The sequence below is a fragment of the Megalops cyprinoides genome, chromosome 10 (assembly GCF_013368585.1).
Source record: "Megalops cyprinoides isolate fMegCyp1 chromosome 10, fMegCyp1.pri, whole genome shotgun sequence".
Taxonomy (NCBI): domain Eukaryota; kingdom Metazoa; phylum Chordata; class Actinopteri; order Elopiformes; family Megalopidae; genus Megalops; species Megalops cyprinoides.
Genome location: NC_050592.1, coordinates 37573560 through 37594795, shown reverse-complemented (window position 1 = coordinate 37594795; position 21236 = coordinate 37573560). Strand labels below are relative to the sequence as shown.

Here is a 21236-nt window from a genome sequence, read left to right as displayed (position 1 = left end):
AAAAAGAATTTTCACAGATATACAAAAAACACAAATGGCTCAATAACACAGACATAAATAAAATGTGTGACATGTGTGAAATTAATTCCCCACTGGGGCACTGCTACTGTACCCTTGGGCAAGGTACTTAACCCACAATTGCCTCAGTAAATATCCAGCTGTATAAATGGATAACATTATAAAAAAGACAACACCCTATGTAAGTTGCTCTGGATAAGAGTGTCTGCTAAATGCCAACAATGTAATGTAACATCTGTGTTAAGACCTCAAAAGTGCTGTCTACTGCTGCTCCCCAACTAACCTGGTACAGCTTGAGCAATTTTGCAAGGAGGAATGGACTTATATTGCTCCACCACTTTGTGCAATTAACAAACATCCAAAAGACTGATGGCTGTCATAGCTGCAAAAGGTGATTCAACCAACTACTAAAGATGGGGGATGAATAATTGTTGACATTTCAGTTCTTGATTTTTTATTCTTTCTATTTGCATGAAATATGAGCAAATAGCATGAGTGTTGGGGGCTTAAATACTTTTTCAAGATATATTTTATATATATATATATATATATATATATATATATATATATATATATATATATAAAAAGGAAAGGAGCACCATGCAAATGTTTGGGCACCCCAAGAGATTTGAGCTCTCAGATAACTTTTACCAAGGTCTCAGACCTTAATTAGCTTGTTAGGGCTATGGCTTGTTCACAGTCATTGCTAGGAAAGGTCAGGTGATGCAAATTTCAAAGCTTTGTAAATACTCTGACTCCTCAAACCTTGTCCCAACAATCAGCAGCCATGGGCTCCTCTAAGCAGCTGCCTAGCACTCTGAAAATTAAAATAATTGATGCCCACAAAGCAGGAGAAGGCTATGAGAAGATAGCAGAGCGTTTTCAGGTAGCCATTTCCTGAGTTCGTAATGTAATTAAGAAATGGCAGTTAACAGGAACGGTAGAGGTCAAGTTGAGGTCTGGAAGACCAAGAAAACTTTCAGAGAGAACTGCTTGTAGGATTGCTAGAAAGGCTAATTAAAACCATGTTTGACCTTCAGGAAGATTTAGCAGACTCTGGAGTGGTTGTGCACTGTTCTACTGTGCAGAGACACCTGCACAAAAATGACCTTCATGGAAGAATCACCAGAAGAAAACCTTTCCTGTGACCTCACCACAAAATTCAGTGTCAGAAGTTTGCAAAGGAACATCTAAACAAGCCTGATGCATTTTGGAAACAAGTCCTGTGGACTGATGAAGTTAAAACAGAACTCTTTGGCCGCAATGAGCTAAATTATGTTTGGAGAAAAAAGGGTGCAGAATTTCATGAAAAGAACACCTCTCCAGCTGTTAAGCACAAGGGTGGATCGATCATGTTTTGGGCTTGTTTTACAGCCAGTGGCACAGGGAACATTTCACTGGTAGAGGGAAATATGGATTCAGTTAAATACCAGCAAATTCTTGAAGCAAACATCACACCATCTGTAAAAAAGCTGAAGATGAAAAGAGGATGGCTTCTGCAACAGGATAATGATCCTAAAAACACCTCAAAATCCACAATGGACTACCTCAAGAGGCGCAAGTTGACGGTTTTGCCATGGCTCTCACAGTCCCCTGACCTACACATCATCGAAACTCTGTGGATAGACCTCAAAAGAGCAGTGCATGCAAGACAGCCCAAGAATCTCACAGAACTAGAAGCCTTTTGCAAGGAAGAATGGGCAAAAATCCCCCAAACAAGAACTGAAAGACTCAAAAGCTACAAAAAGCGTTTACAAGCTGTGACACTTGCCAAAGGGGGTGTTACTAAGTACTGACCATGCAGGGTGGCCAAACTTTTGCTTCGGGCCCTTTTCCTTTTTTGTTATTTTGAAACTGTAGAAGATGGAAATAAAAAAGTAATCTTGCTTAAAATATTAAAGAAATGTGTCATCTTTAACTTTATGTCTTTTGGAAATCTGGTCATCTTTTACTCGCTTAGCTATTCACAGTAACAGAAATTTTGACCGGGGGTGACCAAACCTTTGCCTTCCTTTTGCATATATATATATATATATATATATATATATATATATATATATATATATATATATATATATATATATATACATATACTACCGTTCAAAAGTTTGGGGTCACTTAGAAGTTTCCTTGTTTGAAAGAAAAGCAAAGTGTTTTTGTCCATTAAAATAACATCAAATTGATCAGAAATACAGTGTAGACATTGTTAATGTTGTAAATGAAATCATAGCTGGAAATGGCTGATTTTTAATGGAATATCTCCATAGGCGTACAGAGGGCCATTATTAGCAACCATTAGTCCTGTGTTCCAATGGTACGTTGTGTTTGCTAATGCAAGTTTATCATTTTAAAAGGCTGATCATTAGAAAACCCTTTTGCAATTATGTTAGCACAGCTGAAAACTGTTGTGCTAATTAAAGATGCAATAAAACTGGCCTTCTTCAGACTAGTTGAGTATCTGAGCATCAGCAATTGTGGGTTTAATTACAGGCTCAAAATGGCCAAAAACAAAGAACTTTATTCTGAAACCCATCAGTTTATTCTTGTTCTGAGAAATGAAGGCTATTCCATGCAAGAAATTGCCAAGAAACTGAAGATCTCGTACAACGCTGTGTACTACTCCCTTCACAGAGCAGTGCAAACTGGCTCTAACCAGAACAGAAAGAAGAGTGGGAGGCCCCGGTGCACAACTGAGAAGGTTGAGATAGTTTGAGAAACAGACACCTCACAGGTCCTCAAATGGCAGCTTCATTAAATAGTGCCCGCAAAACACCAGTCTCAACATGAACAGTGAAGAGGCGACTCCGGGATGCTGGCCTTCTAGGCAGAGTTGCAAAGAAAAAGTCATATCTCAATAAAAAGAAAAGATTAAGACGGGCACAAGAACACAGACAATAGACAGAGGAAGATTGGAAAAAGTGTTATGGGCAGACAAGTCTAAGTTTGAGGTGTTTGGATCACAAAGAAGAACATTTGTTGAAGAAAAGCTGCTGGAGGAGTGCTTGTCGCCATCTGTCAAGCATGGTGGAGGCAAAGTGATGGTCTGGGGCTGCTTTGGTGGTGGTAAAGTGGGAGATTTGAGTAAAAGGGATCTTGAAGAAAGAAGGCTATCACTCCATATTGCAATGCCAACCTGTGGACGGTGCTTGGTTGGAGCCAGTTTCCTCCTACAACAGAACAATGACCCAAAGCACAGCTCCAAACTATGCAAGAACTATTTAGGGAAGAAGCAGTCAGCTGGTATTCTATCTATAATGGAGTGGCCAGCACAGTCACCGAATCTCAACCCTATTGAGCTGTTGTGGGAGCAGCTTGACCGTATGGTACGTAAGAAGTGCCCATCAAGCCAATCCAACTTGAGGGAGGTGCTTCAGGAAGCACGAGGTGAAATCTCTTCATATTACCTCAACATATTGACAACTAGAATTCCAAAGGTCTGCAAGGCTGTAATTGCTGCTGCAAATGGAGGATTCTTTGATGAAAGCAAAGTTTGAAGGACACAGTTATTACACAATTATATTTTAATTAAAATCATTATTTCTAACCTTATCAATGACTATATTTCATATTCATTTTGCTATATTTCCTATTCAAACTCATTTCATGTATGTGAAAAAAGAGTTAAATCAATATGTGGTATGACCACCCTTGGCTTTCAAAACATCACCAATTCACTTAGGTATACTTGTGCAAATTTTTGTAAGGTACTCGACAGGTAGGTTTTGCCAAGCATCTTGGAGAACTTGCTACAGTTCTTCTATGGATTTTGGCTGTTTCAATTCTTTCCGTCTCTTCATGTAATCCCAGACTGACTCGATGATGTTGAGATCAGGGCTTTGTGGGGGCCACACCATCTGTTGCAGGACTCTTTTTTGGTGAAGATAGTTTTTACCACTCTGGCTGTATGTTTGAGTTCATTGTCATGCTGCAGAATGAATTTAAGACCAATCAGACGCCTCCCTGGTGGTATTGCATGATGGATAAGAATCTGCTTGTATTTCTCAGCATTGAGGAGGCTACTTATTCTGACCAAATCCCCAAATCCATTTGCAGTCCCAAACCTGCAAGGAACCTCCACCATGCTTTACTGTTGCCTGCAGACACTCCTTGTAGCATTCTCCAGCCCTTCAACGAACAAACTGCCTTCTTCTAGAGCCAAATATTTCAAATTTGGACTCATCGGTCCAGAGCACCTGCTGCCATTGTGCTGCATCCCAGGTCTTGTGTTTTCATGCATAGATGAGTCGTTTGGCGTTGTTTCCATGTCTGAGAATGGCTTTTTGGCTGCAAGTCTTCCCTTGAGACCACTTCTGACCAGACTTCTCTGGACTGTAGATGGGTGTACCAGGGTCCCTGTGGTTGCTGCCAGCTCTGAGCTGATAGCACTGCTTGACAGCTTGCGATTGCAGAGGGACGTCAACTTGATGTGTCTTTCATCTGCTGAACTAAGTTTCCTTGGCCAACCACTGCGTTTCTGGTCCTCAACCTTGCCCGTTTCTTTGTGCTTCTTCAGAAGAGCTTGCATAGCACATCTGGAAACACCTGTCTGCCTTGAAATTTCTGCCTGTGATAGAGCTTGCTGATGCATGATGACCACCTTGCGTCATGTCTCTATGCTCACCCTTGTCATGGTGTAAGATTAGCAATCTGTTCTGCAACCTCACCTTTTTCAGTATGGCTGATCCTCACCCAGTTTTATTCCCTCTACACAGGTGTTATTACCTCTGTTATTACCTCTATACAGGTGTTTCTGTTTCAGTGAATAATTGTGGTTAAACCTGCTTATGTTGCTAATGATTACCACCTGTTTTGTTTAGTTGTTTGGTATAGTTGTTGACACACTAATGGAGAAGATAGAAAAGAACTGTTTTAAGACAAATGCTTTGTGAAAAATCTTACGTGCCTAAGACTTTTGCACAGTACTGTATATATATATATATATATATATATATATATATATATATATATATATACTGCATTCAGAAGATAAATAACTCAATAATGACAAAGCAACAACAGGATTTTAGAAATGTTTGCATATTTATTAAAAATAAAAAATATTACATTGACATAAGTATTCAGACCCTTAACTCAGTACTTAGTTGAAGCACCTTTAGCAGTGATTACAGCCTCGAGTCTTCTTGGATATGATGCGACAAGCTTTACACACCTGGATGTGGGGACTTTCTGCCATTCTTCTCTGCAGATGCTCTAAACCTCTCTCAGGTTGGATGGGGACCCTCGGTGGACAGCCATTTCCAGGTCTCTCCAGAGATTGGGTTCAAGTCCGGGCTCTGGCTGGGCCACTCAAGGACATTCACAGAGTTGTCCCTAAGCCACTCCTGCTTTGTCTTAGCTGTGCGCTTAGGGTCATTGCCCTGTTGGAAGGTCTACCTTCAGCCCAGTCTGAGGTCCTGAGCGCTCTGGAGCAGATTTTCATGAAGTATATCTCTGTAATTTGCTCTGTACAACTTTCCCTCAACCCTGACCAGTTTCCCAGTCCCTGCCGCTGAAAAACACACCCGTAACAGGATGCTGCCACCACCATGCTTCACCGTTGGAATGGTATTGCTCAGGTGATGAGCGGTGCCTGGTTTCCTCCAGACATGACGCTTAGAATTGAAGCCAAGAGACCAGAGAATATTGTTTCCCACAGTCTGAGAGTCCTTTAGGTGCTTTTTTGTTCTTCAAGCGGGCTTTCATGTGCCTTTACTGAGAAGAGGCTTCCGTCTGGCCACTCTGCCATAAGACCCAGAACGGTGGAGTTGGTGGAGATCATCAGGCTCTTGGTCACCTCTCTTACCAAAGCCCTTCTCCCCCAGTTGCTCAGTTTGGCTAGGCAGCCAGCTTTAGGAAGTCGTAGTTGTTTCAGACTTCTTCCATTTAAGAATTATGGAGGCCACTGTGTTCTTGGGAACCGTCAATGCAGCAGAAATGTTTTGTAGCCTTCCTCAAATCTGTGCCTTGACACAATCCTGTCTTTGAGCTTTGCAGGCAGTTCCTTCGACCTCATGGCTTGGTTTTTGCTCTGATATGCATTGTCAGCTGAGAGACCTAATATAGATAGGTTTGTGCCTTTCCAAACCATGTCCAACCAATGGAATCTACCACAGGTAGACTCCAATCAAGGTGTAGTAACATCTCAAAGATGATCAAGAGAAATGGGATGCACCTGAGCTAAATTTCAAGTGTCATAGCAAAGGGTCTGAATACTTATGGCAATGTGCTATTTCAGTTTATTTTTAATAAATTTGCAAAAATTTCTAAAATACTGCTTTCACGTTGTCGTTAGAGTAGATTTATGAGGAAAAAAAATGAATTTAAACGATTTTAGCATAAGGCTGCAACAAACCAAAATGTGAAAAAAGTGAAGGGGTCTAAATATCACACATCCACTTAATGCTCAGTTGAAAGGTTTCATCTCATTCTCTAAGCTGTCCATCTGCAGCAAAGAAAACATATGACTCCAAAACAAAAGGAGGATAAACTATGACATAGCTATGAGCTAATAAATCAATACCCATTGCTTTACAAACTCAGCATTATGTGAACTCTGAAACTGAAAAGCATATTTTAGTCAGTGAGACGTGATATGCCAATCAGCTGGATGTGTGATATTTCAGACAGTGAGATATGTGATACTTTAGTCAGTGGGATGTGAGATATTTCAGTTAGAGGAATGTGTGATATTACAGTCAGTGACATGTGTGATAGAGTTGCCAGTCAACGGGACGTGATATTTCAATCAGTGGGTTGTGTTATATTTCACTCAGAGGGATGTGTGATATTTCAGTCAGTGGGACCTGTGCTCTTTCAGTCAGATGTGTGATACCGAATGCCTGCCAGGCCTTGACCCAGGTTAAATACCGGTTTGCACAGCTCTGCCTAGAGATGGCAAAAAGTGAATGTGTAGTCTCCTTATTCAATACAGACAGCAGCTGTTATAATTTTGAATCGCTCTCAGTGCTTTCTTTATCTTTTCCTCTGAATATACTTACCCTTGTCTATCTCTGTTTCCAGCCTCCATATCTTCTTGGACACATTCCTGTCTGTTTAAATCTAGCTTTCCTCTTCTGCTCCCCTGCTCCCTCCACCCCCTGCTTCACATTCTGTTCATTTACTCACATATCCGTTGGCTTTCTTTCTCTACTACCCTTGCTCGTTTGAACCTTTCCAGCATAAAACGGATTGCGCTTGTACAAACTACCTGGCAAATTTAACCACTTCATTTTATTGCAAAAACCATGTGATGTACCAGAAAGGAGCTCATCTCAAAGAAAACACAGACCATGAAAATCAAACTTGGAAAGCAGGATTATCTCATTTTGAAATGATTTGGATTGTTATCACTTCTCTAGATATTTATCTATATCTAGGAGAGAAACAACAACAGCAATATAATAGTAATATTAATAATCATTATCAACACCATCCCCATTACCATTAAGCTATAAAGCCCATTGGCTGGGCATGCTGATGTCCTACCTTCTGCCACATCTTGATGAAATAGAGCTCTCTGGAGAAGTTGAAGAAGATGTTGGTGTCATAAGCATCATCACCAGTGTTGAAGATGGAAAGGTTGAGAGAGATGTTCTTCACCCCTCCCAGGGCTAGGTAGGGCTGGCTGTGCACTCTGTTGGCCAACACAGCCAGGAGACCAAGATTGAAGAGCAAAGACAGAGGGCCCAGTCAGAAACTTTATAAATGTAACCCTATGTAATGTAATCCATGTTCACTGCATAGAAAGTGTGTAACATCCATGTTCACTGCATAAACAGTGTGTAACATCCATGTTCACAGCATTAACAGTGTGTAATACCCATGTTCAATGCATGGACAGTGTGTAACATCCATGTCCCCTGCATAGACAGTGTATAATATGTGTATGTGTTTACTAAGTTAGATTGTGCATAACAGGGAGTTGGAGCGCATGGAAAAACTCAACACATTCCACAGTGCTATGAGGTAAGCAAGCCAGTGTCCACACCATTGACATCAACATGAATTTCATGTGTACTTTCTCTAAAACAGGAGAAAATGGGGTTAAACAAATGTAATGAAGCTGTCCCTGGAATTCATTGAGAAAGTTCACTTTTAGCAGTTTCAAAGGCAAAGGCTTTTAGCTCATACTTGGAGCTAAAACTAAGTGTCGTTTTACAATTGATGTGACACTATACTTGGCAAAAACAAAGTGGTAAGTCAGTTTTGGTTACTTTCCTTGCAGGGAGCCAAGCGTAACACAGATCAATAAAGCAGCTTTAAAAACTTCCTTACTGAAGCCAGGAAAAAACTCTTGGAAGCATATATTCCTTTCCTTTTCAATGGAGACACCTCTGTGGAATTGGGAAGACCAGCACAGGAAGAGTGCTCATGGCATATGCCAACAGAAACAATACTCTTAAGGCATGCTGAAAATATGGATATGAAATATGGAGTATTTTTATTATTTTCCCTCTGTATCAGACTTTAACACACAAAACAGGACAGAAAAGTGTTTTTTTATATTACTAACAGTACTGCTATATTGCTATGTGAAGTATTCTACTTTTAGAGGGAAATGTCTAAATCAGAAGAGGGAAATGTCATCTAAATCAGTACTCACTAAATGAAAACCATTTCTGATTTAAATATTATTTTAAATAGACATAAGAACATATGATGACGAGAACAGGCCATTCGGCCCAACTAAGCTCGCCATTTCTTAATTAAGGAGTATCCAAAACTGTATCAAGTCTAGACTTGAACACATCAAGGGTTTCTGCCTCAACTACATGACCTGGCAACCTATTCCATGTATTGATAACTCTTTGCGTAAAATAATACTTCCTTATATCAGTGCAGAACTTACTCTTAACTAGTTTCCATTTATGTCCCCTTGTTCTACAGACTGAACTCACCCTAAAAAATGCATTGTAGTTAACCTTATTGACTTTTATAAATTTATAAACCTCTTTTAAATCACCCCCAACTAAGTCTAAACAGGTAAAGTAATTTGAGTCTTTCCTGGTAGCTTTTATATTTCATGCCAGGAACTAATTTAGTTGCCCTTCTTTGAACCTTTTCAAGAACCTCAATATCTTTCTTATAGTGCGGCGCCCATGAAGTAGTCTTGTCTAAGGTTCTTAGTTCCCACATGTAAGACTTCACATTTAGCTAAATTGAAAGTCATCTGCCAGGTATCTGCCCACTTTTGGATGCTGTTTAGGTCTTCCTGTATTAGCTTAGTTGATTCTATACTGTTGGCTAGACCCCCTACTTTTGTATCATCTGCAAATTTTACTATTTAACTACTAACCTCTGCATCAAGATCATTTATATATAAGGAAAGCAAAGGCCCCAACACCAATCCCTACGGGACTCCACTTTGTGCAGGACCCTGCTCAAAGTGATACAATTCTTCCCACATTTACAGTCTGTTTTCTACTAGGCAACCAACTTTGAACCCACTCAGTGATAGCTCCTGTAATTGGATAAACCACTGCCTTTGAATTAATTTTCTCCATCAGACTTGCATTTGATTTTCTCCATCAGACTTGCATTGAGTTCAACTAGCTACCTCTTACCGTACTTGTTCACCGGCACTTGTATGACAACCACTTTTCTCTGGCAGTCTATCAATACCAATTAAAAAGCATGAACTGTTTATAGCAAATATTACAAGACAGCTAAATCAACCAAATGATTATTTCAGAAATACCAAACATTGCTTGAATTGTTGAATTCTGAACTAGGCCTCATCATTCCCCTAGGAGCCGCAAGCCTAGGTGTAGCCGTCACCACTGCTTCACTTTCCTTTCCCTTATAGCCAAATTCCGCAATGCCTTAGGTGCCTCAAATCTCCAGTTCAGAACCTCCCAGGGGCCACAATACCAGAGAAGTGAATGTAAATCACACAAAGCCTACAATATAATGTGTATCTTGTGTTTTATTTTCCCTGAAATACCCAGGGAGACTCTATATCATGCATGCAAAGGAATGGGTGTTTATTCAAGCATTATGCCTCTGTAGAGGTCTCTGGGCCCCAAGTCAAAATGTGTTTTAAATTGATAGGCAGGGGCAGGGGGTATTGAATCATACAAGGTACAGTAAAGGGAAGTCACTGCACGATACAGTACTTTATTCAAATGGTGGAAAAGTACAGTTTCTCCATGTGAGAGATTCCAGTGTGCTGCAGCTGTCCATAGACATGGTACCATGTAGAGACTTCAGCTACTTTTTTCTCACATTATAAACACATTCATACCTATTGTAGGCAGACAATAAGCCTACCCCTAACAAACACAAAAAATGTCCTGTTGATGACTGTTGATGACTGTTATATAGGTATGGGGTAAAGTGCCTCTTAGTGCTCTATAGGTATCTGCCACAATAATGAGAGTGAAGCAGAAACACAAGGTAAAGGTAGAATCTTCAGAGGGAAAACATATTTGAACAAACATCCTGCAAACCAAGTATTATTCAAACTGGACCAGCTGGTCATGAGAAGTGCTCTGTTGCCTCATCCATACTGAGTGAAAAACAATATAGCTTTAAGCAGGAAAACACTGGAGTCATTGGCAATTAAATGCCAGTTTATAAAAATCACAATTTTTTATCAATTTATTCATATTCTCTTGGGTAGCATCTTCTTGGGTAGTATTCTCTTGGATAGCATATTTTTCTTTGGAATGTTGAGTGCAAAGTCATGAAACCTAGGCCACCTTAGGCCAGTTTTGAAACTCAGGCCAAGCTTTGTGATCAATTATAACATTATATGGAACAAGGTTGAGATTCCTACTGTTTGACCTGCATCCACTTGGTGGCAGTACCATGTGATCAATCAATTCCAATTTTATGCTCAAAAGCTTTCTAACATGTCATCTGCAAACAGTCAAGCATTTTAATGCTATTAGCCAAATTTGTTTATGCTTGCATGATTTCAGTACTTCTCTGAATTAACTGGTTTGTTGCAGCATATTTCTGATTACGACCTCATTAAAAAACTTGGAAAAGGGCTGTACAAAGATAATGTATATGTATCAAGTACAAATATCAAACTTCATGCCATATCTACTGGTGGGACAGTAGACACATTTTTATGTGTTTTGCACAACAATAAATCCTTGGAACAAATGAATACATCAATGAAAAAAGGTGTTTAAAAAGGATGAAAACATTGCAACACACAAAATTTGACTGACTTGTTCAAAGTTTTATGTGAACTGGATGTGCCACTTGTGAGAAGATCTCCTTTAAAAATTAAATCAAAAAAAAGCCTCACCCTGACAGAAGCAGTTTCCCCTGTAGGCGCAGATCTGCAGCACAGTCCTCTGATAAGCAGTTCTTCTCAAACCACGTCTGTAAAGACAAGTGGAGACTGCAGTTCACTTCACAGTGTGAGAAAGTGCTCAAAAGATCCAGGCATCACCATGGGTCACCTCAGCGTAACTAAAAAATTACAGACATGGAAGCCATGGCTAGCTAATTAATTTGTTTGGTTCAGTTACAGTGCTGTTGCTTCAATCTGACATCATATGGCTGAAGTCACTGCCTAAAATAAAGAGATTTCAAATACAAATATTTGGTCCCAAGGTATAGAGGTAAAATTCAAATGTGTTCACTGTAACTGTGACCATAGATATAAAAATAACTGGATTGTGTAAACTTGCCCTTGTGAGTTTGTCACATGGTTATACATGGTTATTCATTGTATTAGAATGTGTGTTTTAACTGCAGAAAATACTCATAACATGGATTTCCATTCTTTGAAAATGAAATCAAATAACATACTAAAAGAGCCCCATTGCATCATCACCGGTTATGATCCTGACCTAGCCTTACATTTATAAGCTGAAAAAAGATTTCAATGCAATTTATCAGTGAGCCTCAAAATCAGGATACAATGTGCAGAAGTATTACCCAGCTATACGTAGTCATTGTGGCATGGTGCCCAGCTACTATGGCCATACAAACACACAGTTCACTACATGTACATATTGGAATCTTTATCTTAATTTCCCCCTGGAATGCTGGAATAATTAACATGATAACAGGGGTGCTGAAAGCCTGGTATTTTTGTTCATTGACACAAGTCCAGCCTAGCTGGCTATACATACACAGAATGTTTCTCAGTGAGGGTTCATTGAAAAATAGGGGCTCTGTTTGTTGAAAATGCTGTTAAATGATGTGTATGTGACTGTGTTTTAACCACATTGTTAAAATATGGCACACCATGTGCTACCATTGTCAAAGGCAGTGGGCCCTGAATTGCTTTAAACTCCCATTCATTCTACAGGATCACTTTAATGCCTGCCTATGAAACACAAAGGGGTGCAGGATTAGGAAATGAATGAAGGACACTGCTCCAGAGTTGGCTTAGAGGCTGGGTCAGATTTCATCTCATCATCCTGGTTTAGCAAACCACTCCCTGCCTTCTGATTCCACCAAAAATGAATGGAGAGAGAAAGAGCTGCCCCAGAGACAGATCAGCCTAACTACTTAAATTTGTGGTGGGACTTCTGAGTAAGGTATTTGTTTTTGCTTTATGTCCACCATCATATGTCAGGCAAAGCCAACAAACTGTTGCACAACACAGCAGCAGCCAGCACAGGGACACCGCTGTTCCTGACCTCGCTGGGAACAAGCAGCCTGCATTGACCACGTCCCCCTCCTGCAGTAAAAAACATGTAAACACACAAATTACAACAGAAAAGCAGTAGGAGCATTTTTCCAGAATGAATAGGCAAAGCTGGAATACGGGTTGTGTCGTTTCACGTCTCAGTACAGCGCTGCAGGCTTCTCTGTGCTCCTTTAAGGAGGAGGTTCATTTCTCTCAGCAGCATGTGAAAATCTTCCAAGGCACAGCAGTAAGGCTGCTAAGACCAATCTACTACCTTCAAGACGTTTTCCTGACACTAAGACCCTTCCAAAAGCCTCGGCAAATGTTTCCCACAGATGTTATAGACATGTTTACACATATTTCATGCTTTTAGTAATAATACTGGCAAGCAGAATTGTAGTGTTTTTGGATAGGGCTGCTTTTTGTCAGTGTCTGTCGTTTTTATAGCTAACACCATGCAGCTGCTGACCCTGGGGTTGGGACATGAAATGTACTACAAACAGACCTCTATAAAACCATACTCAATTTAACATTCTTTACTGTTTGCTAACCTATTACATACATATATCTTCTTTTACAGAATAAAAGGCAAGAGATTTTGTACAATTTCCACTGTAGGTGATAAATGCCTTAACTCTACTGTCATTTATCCTGTGGGTTCACAATGAGTTTAATCTGGTGTCACAGACAAATTTCTTTTTTGATGTCTTTAATGTTGTACAACTTAGTGCCACATAATTACAAATGACAGCTGTAATATTGTCAGCAACATTGCCTAGTGCTAAGGGATCTGTCAGTGGTAAGGTTTACTGATTAGCTAGCAGGGCTAGAAGCCATGCCATCATGACATAATACAGGGCTTGCTCTTCTCCCACACTTTCATACACAGTGTGTTCTTGTTCATTCCCATTATATTTCAAACAATTTTAATGTCTCATTTAGGAGATTCCTTTTGCATTCCAGAACAATCCATGTGCATATATTCACAAAAAATGATTCTTTTTGATTTTGATATTCTTCCTTTTCTGTGTTCATTAGCTAGCATTTTTCACCAAAGAGTGTGCACTGGTCACAGGCTATGCTATGAAAGCAGTCAGACCCCACTGCTAGGACATACAACATATGTATGTCAGCTATATAACCCTACATTAGTTGATTTAAATAAACACACCAATATACAGTATATCTTCGCTATAGAGAGCTATATTATATATACACAATGATTTTTATTTGAGCTATTCAGACCTGCAGATCAATGGATTTAAAAAAACACACCAACCTAAAGCTACAAAAAACTATAAATCACGGAATTTAGATTAACACACTGACCTGTACCCTAGCTACAAACATATATAGATCAGTAGCTTTAGATAAACACTCTAACACTTTGTATCTTGACTATAAAGATCTATAACTCAGTAGATGCACTGAATGCACTGATCTCTATCTGATTTCTGTCTGAGGTATGTTGAAATTAGTAGAATTAGACAAGGATGCTAATGTTGCTCCATCTTAACTACACTATATGGACAAAAGTATTTAGCCACACCTGTTAATTACTGAATTCAGGTGTTTCAATCAGACCCGTTGCCACAGGTGTATAAAATCAAGCACCTAGCCATGCAGTCTCCATTTGCAAACATTTGTGATACAAAATGGGTTGTTCTGAAGAACTCAGTGACTTCAAGCCTGGTACTGTGATAGGATGCCACCTTTGCAATAAGACGGTTTGTGAAATTTCATCCCTGCTGGATATTCCACGGTCAACTGTAAGTGATATTATTAGAAAGTGGAAGCGTTTAGGAACAACAGCAACTCAGCTACGAAGCGGAAGACCACATAAAATCACAGAGCAGGGTCAACGACTGCTAAGGCGCATGGTGCGCAAAAGTCGCCAACGCTCTGCTGATTCCATAGCTGAGGAGTTCCAAACTTCCACTGGCATTAATGTAAGTACAAAAACTGTGCAGCGGGGGCTTCATGGAATGGGTTTCCATGGCCGAGCAGCTGCATGCAAGCCTCACATCACCAAGCCCAATGCCAAGCGTCAGATGGAGTGGTGTAAAGCACACTGACACTGGACACTGGAGCAGTGGAAACATGTTCTGTGGAGTGACAAATCACGCTTCTCTGTTTGGCAGTCAGATGGGTGAGTCTGGGTTTGGCGGATGCTGGGAGAACGTTACCTGCCTGACTGCATTGTGCCAACTGTGAAGTTTGGTGGAGGAGGGATAATGGTATGGGGCTGTTTTTCAGGGTGTGGGCTAGGCCCCTTATCTCCAGTGAAGGGCGATCTTAATGCTTCAGCATACCAAGACATTTTGGACAATGCTATGCTTCCAACTTTGTGGCAACAGTTTGGGGAAGGCCCTTTTCTATTACAACATGACTGTGCCCCAGTGCACAAAGCAAGGACTATAAACACATGGTTTGATGAGATCGGTGTGGAAGAACTTGACTGGCCCGCACAGAGCCCTGACCTCAACCCCATCGAGCACCTTTGGGATGAACTGGAACGGAGATTGCGAGCCAGGCCTTCTCGTCCAACATCAGTGCCTGACCTCATAAATGCTCTACAGAATGAATGGGTACAAATTCCCACAGAAACACTCCAAAATCTTGTGGAAAGCCTTCCAAGAAGAGTGGAGGCTGTTATAGCTGTAAAAGTGGGACCAACTCCATATTAAAGTATATGTATTTGAATACAATGTCATTACAGTCCCTGTTAGTGTAATGGTCAGGTGTCTGAATGCTTTTGTCCATATAGTGTATAAAGATCAATACTTTTGTTCATTGGGTTAGATTTCATCCAGTTTCACTCTCTTGCCCAGAAAGGAAAGCTGATCTGAGGAGGGGAGGCAGACCAGGGGTGGGGGTGAGCATGGGACTACAAAAATAAACAAATTAGTCTTTCAGTATTCCAAAAATAGAAGCAAAGTAAAGCCATAAACATAAACTTTGTGAGAGTGTGATATCACATACTGCATCTCTCTGTCTACCAGGCATTCTAAAGCACACAGAGAGTAGTAACTGCAGTGGTCATAAAATCTCATTCAGATTTGGTGTCACACCAGAGAATATTTTATAACTGACCTAGCCTTCAATCAACTTCTCTCACACACCTTTTAGCTGAGGGGGAGAGTATCCTCTTATTATTTTATCAAAGCAAAAAAAAAAAAAAAACATTTCCCCTAATGGATCTCATGTAATGCAAATTTATTTAACTGGTGATTCGCAATGGGTACCTGTGGCCCTGAAAAAAATTAACTAGCATATACTTGTAGGTAGCAGTAGCATTTATAACATTTATGTTGTTTCATATGAGTAATGCATCGATGAATCTAGCCAGATGGATGACTTTGTTTTACAGCCGGAGCACTGTCTGTTCAACTCACAGTTTCACAGATCATTTTGAATGAAATACAGCTAGTTACAGTATAGAGGTCTGACAGACAGAATCTTACACAAAAATCACTCCACAAATTAGCTTCTTATCATTTTACAGCCATTGTGGTGTAATGCCTCCATGCATTAGGGCTTGAATATTTTTTTTTTCCATTACAGTGAAATTTGTGCAAAGCATTCAACAATTTAGATGTGAATTGGCTTCAAAAGCTTCAATTTATTTTGTGGGGTAAACTCTCCCTTTTAACACCTCTGACAAAATGAACATTGACATTGAATACACAAACTCACAAACTCAAATACACATCCAATGCATAAATTCAAATAGTCCTCCAATACACAAACTCCTCTATGTCTAGCATCAACTGAAGCATGGACACATGTTTAAATGATCACACTCCTTTCTAAAATGCTTTGATCTGTGCAGCCCCTCTGACCAGTAAACCAGCTGCCGTCACTTCACCCTATTGCCACCCAAAGCTCATACTCGCCCTTCCAAAAATGAAAATACAACAGTTGTCTCATTAATGAAAACACCTTACTCCATGATACGCTGTGCACCTTTGGAGGGAAAGGACACCCTCAAAAATGTTCAAGTTTCCAATCACTTTGAGTAAGTAAACAGAAACAACAGCATGATTCACTACATCTTTAACTCTGAATAAAGCCATATCACCTCTTTTCAAGCTTCATTATTTTCAGCAGCCACCAATCTCACCATGTGGTCTGAGTAAAATAATATAATGTTGTCAATTATTTTGTTAAAGTGAGGGACACACTGTAGAAATGTTTTTGAAAACATATTTTGTTCTTGTCATGAAATATATAATTTGCAGATGCCCTTGTCCACAGACACCTCAAATTTTGCTGACTAATTATGCTAGAAATTAGGGCTGTGCTATATGACCAAAATTTCATATTCCAATATAGGTCATTTCATATCCCGATAACGATACATATAGCACATTTTCTGTAAATTCAATGACTAAATAGTTTATATAAAATGACCACATGGAAAGGCCTATTTCTTGTTACATTTTGAATTATATACTCAACAGATAAAAGGTACTTACTCATATTTGATTATTTTTCTCCTTTTATTTAGAACCTTTGTGCAAATTTTCAATTAACCCTTTCGCACGTAGGTGTGATTAAGTTGGATTAGATTGGAAAAATTCTAGCTAATTTTAGCCTTGAGGAAACAACGATTTAACGTTAAAAAATATAGTAAATGCTAACTGAAAGCTATGAGAAGCTTAATAATGCTAATGAAAACATAACGATCCATGTAAGGTAACAAGCGCGCTACATAGCATAAAATTAACTTACATGCTAAAGGGTTAAGAATGCAACAAAATATAAAATATTAATGTATAAAATATAAAAAGGTAAATAGAAAACACTTTTCAGCTATAGTTCTGTGCCAAGTTCACTTTCCTGCCTGCATCCGTGCAGTGTGGAAGAACGCAAAGTGTTGTCCAAATGATGAAAAATATTGCCGTAAAGTATGTGATTTGTGACACAACGAAATAACCGATAAAGCATAAATATGAAACGATAGACGTTTTTCTATCGTCACACGAATATATATCGTCGTATCACACAGCCCTACTAGAAATTATATTTACAAAATCTGTAGTAAAACATTACATTTTTATACATTTACAACAAATTACATTCATTTAGAGTCACAGCTCACAAACTATGTACCAGAAGAAGAAGCTACATCAGGGCTACCACTGACAGCTGCTATTCCAGAGTAACCTTCCGTGCTCCTGTCTCAGATAAAGGTCACGATCAAGATCAAGAGATTTTATTGCCATTTGCACAGATACAGGACAGTACAGGTACATTGGAATTCTTGTGCGGCAATTAAAAGAGCAGCAAAAAATAAGTAATAAAATCACCGTATATAAAAAATACACACTATGAATGAATACACACTATATAAAAATACCCACTATGAATTATTGCACAATAAATTATTGCACTATTGAAATGAATTATTGCACAAACCAATGGACTGGGGAAAATTCTGTATGACAGAGACCCGGAGAGTGAGAGGGGGTGAGGTAGTTGAATACTCAATCCCAGTCCATAAGGTGTAAGAGTGTTGTGAAGTGTTTAGTGTCCATGGTGTGAATAAGGTGGGGGGTGTGGTATTTCCTTGCCTTAATGTCCTTTGCAATAATTCTCACAGTGGCTGGAAAAAGGCTGTTGTGGAAGCGTGCCTTGTGAGTGGTGATGCTCTCTGGTTGTGTCTCAGGTTGTATCTTGAGTTCTTCCACCTGAACAGAGAGTGAGCTGGGTGGTGTCGATCACTATGGATGCTCTGTGCTTTTCTCCTACAGTGCTGTGTATAGAGTGTGTCCATGGAGGGGAGGTCAGCACGGGTGCCTGCAGCTGTACGGCTGTACGCACAGTGCATACCATGAGATTCCCGATTTGTGAGCCTCCAAGAGAGAGTGAGTTGTGTATTGTGTATATTTGTCATGCCAATAAAGCTCTTTGGAATTGAAATTTGAAATTGAAAATTGAGAGAGAGAGAGAAGGAGAAAGGTGTCAGAGACATTAAAAAGGTGGAGACAGACCACTCGTTGAAATATGAATGGCATTGGTCGTAACGCTCAATGTGTCGGTTGCATTAAGGGAAGTCCCGCTTTTAAACCAAACGACCAACCGCTTTGTTGGTAAAGATGTAACCTGGAAAAAGGCAGGCCTATCATATTCCACTGTTACTGTCACAATTATAGCTACGCAGCACACAAACTGAGCAAATCTACACAATGAGTAATATTAGGTACCAAGCAAAGGTCCTATATAATGTCTCTGATGGAGCTTTTCCGCCAAATATTACATGTAAAAGACGACACAATTGTGTCTGACAGAATTAAAGTATAGACCATTTTTGGATTGTATGATCGTAATTTTGTGAGCATTTATTGACATTTGGCATTTATTGTGCTTTTTTCAACTTCTATCAAAGCAGAAATTAGCTTGCTAACTAGGTGTATCAACTAGCTAGCTAGCTTGCAAGCTAGCTTAGCCTACCCTAGGATGAAATCCTGAAAGCCTCCCTGGAGGTCAGAGCCGATGATTCTCTCTGCAGTATTGATGACTCGAAGAGATTTCGTCTTAGCCTGGGTGGTGTTTCCAAACCACATAATGATGCCGCTGGTGAGAACGCTCTAAATGAGTCCTCTGTAGGCCTGGATGAGGGGCTGATGAGTCTGGCATTCTTCAGCAGCCTCATGAAGTAAAGTGGCTGCTGTGCTTTCTTCACTGTTGTCAGTGTTTATGGCCCAGCTCAGGTTTTTTGACATGTGAAGGCCTAGACTGTCAGCCCCCTTGATGGTAAGAGGCTGCAGAGGGGGGGCTCTCCTGCTGAAGTCCAGAATTAGTTCTTTGGTTTTCTCTATGTTAAGAACAAGGTCATTGTCCTCTCCATACATAGTTCCCTGTATGATGACTCATTCCTACCCTTGATGAGGCTGAGGATGGTCATGTCATCTGCATATTTAATAATGATATTGTTGTTCTGGGTGGAAACACAGTCATAAGTGTACAGGGCATAAAGTCTGGAGCTGAGGCAGCAGCCCTGGGGGGTTCCTGCACTGACTGTGAGCTCAGTAGAGACCTTATTTCCCATCCTCACCACCTGTGGTCTGTCTGTAAGGAAATCCAAAATCCAGTTACAGGTGGATGTTGGCACTCCAAGGACTGCCAACTTCACAATCAGCTTCATTGGCCAGATTGTGTTAAAGCAGAGCCGTAATCCAAAAAGAGCATACGTGCATGTTCCAGTGTTCCAAGTGTTCCAGTGTAGAGTGAAGTGCCAGGGCCACCGCGTCGTCCACTGATCTGTTCAGGTGGTAGGCAAATTGTAGGGGGTCCACCGTGTCTGGAACCACAGAGTTTATGGATTGGAGAACCAGCTTTTCCAGGCACTTCATGGCGACCGGTGTAAGTGCCACCGGCCTAAAGTTGTTCACTGTGGATGTGTTTGGTTTTTTAGGGACCGCTACTATAAGAGAGGACTTGAAAGACCATGGAGCTGTTTCCTGTGTGAGAGAGGAGTTAAAAATGTCTGTGTACACCCCCGCCAGCTGTTCAGCACAGGCCTTCAGGACTCTCGACAACACTCCATCAGGTCCTGCTGCCTTGTGGGGATTTCCCTGCTTCAAAGCCCTAAGAACCTGTGTATGTGTCACCTGGAATGTAGTCTCTTTAGGGTTATAGGGGGATTTTGAGGGGATGTCTCTGTTCAGTCTGTCGAATCTGGTAGAATGGTGTCTCAGGTCTCGGTCCCATTCGTGCTTCTCCTGGAGTTGGTGACAGAATGAATTCCCTGCCACATACTACGTGTGTTGTTATCTAGGTAGCAGCTCTCAAATTTTTTGGAGTATGCCCTTTTTGCAGCTCTAATGGAATTTTGCAGCTCATATCGTGCCTGCTTATACCCCATGATGTCTGTTAAAAAGGCCAGGCTCAGTGCAGAGACCTGTTTTCCCCTTCTCCTGTGTCCCTGTGTTCTTATTGGTTAATAAGGGACACGACTGACATTTGATAGTAAAGCCCGTTGTTCAGAGAAAGACCGTTTGCAGTGCGCTGAATCACGCATTGTCTTGTCTCTTTGTATGCGTGCGCATACCTGAGAAATGTAAGTTGCTTTCCCTCACGTTATCTATATATTTGTATATTGTTATCTTATTATATAAACGGCAGTTAACGCCTTAATTCCCTAGCGTTTAACACAGCTAGCATTGTTCCTAAAGTAAGGCTAGTGATAGTATAATATATCTAACACGCTCAGACAGGGTAGCTGCTATCTGGTAGTTTGGTTAGGTAAACCGTAATTTTCGTTGTGCAGATGCGATGTCACGAATGTCGGGATTTAAACTGATACTGCTTAAATGTGTTTTGCTCAAGCAAGACGCGCAATTAGCCGCATACGTAAATAGCGAGGCTAGCCAGCTATTAACCAGAAAATGGCGCTGCTAACAGTTCGTAAAGTTCTTACACAGCTATTGAAGGGAAAAGCGCCACCTGCCAAGAGATGTGCTACACTGCTAGGATAATGTTGTAGGGTTACAGCATTAATTACCAGTATCTGTTAGACGTAAACAGTATAAGTTAGTTCCTCTGTTTTCAAGCCAAAGGGCACACTTTGTACTGCATGCATAAGTTGGAAGCCTAACGTTATTAAGCGCTCCGT

General features: G+C 40.3%; 1 protein-coding gene across 2 annotated transcripts in view; it reads right to left on the bottom strand.

The window, feature by feature from the left end:
- Window positions 1–21236, bottom strand: part of itga9 (integrin, alpha 9) — a 148147-nt gene that overhangs the window by 51249 nt on the left and 75662 nt on the right. For both annotated transcript variants that reach the window (XM_036538801.1, XM_036538803.1), the window contains exons 17-18: window positions 11279–11355; window positions 7504–7651 (exon numbers count right to left, since the gene is read on the bottom strand). In XM_036538801.1, the coding sequence (XP_036394694.1) occupies window positions 7504–7651; window positions 11279–11355 (225 nt within the window). The remainder of the gene's footprint in view (window positions 1–7503; window positions 7652–11278; window positions 11356–21236) is intronic.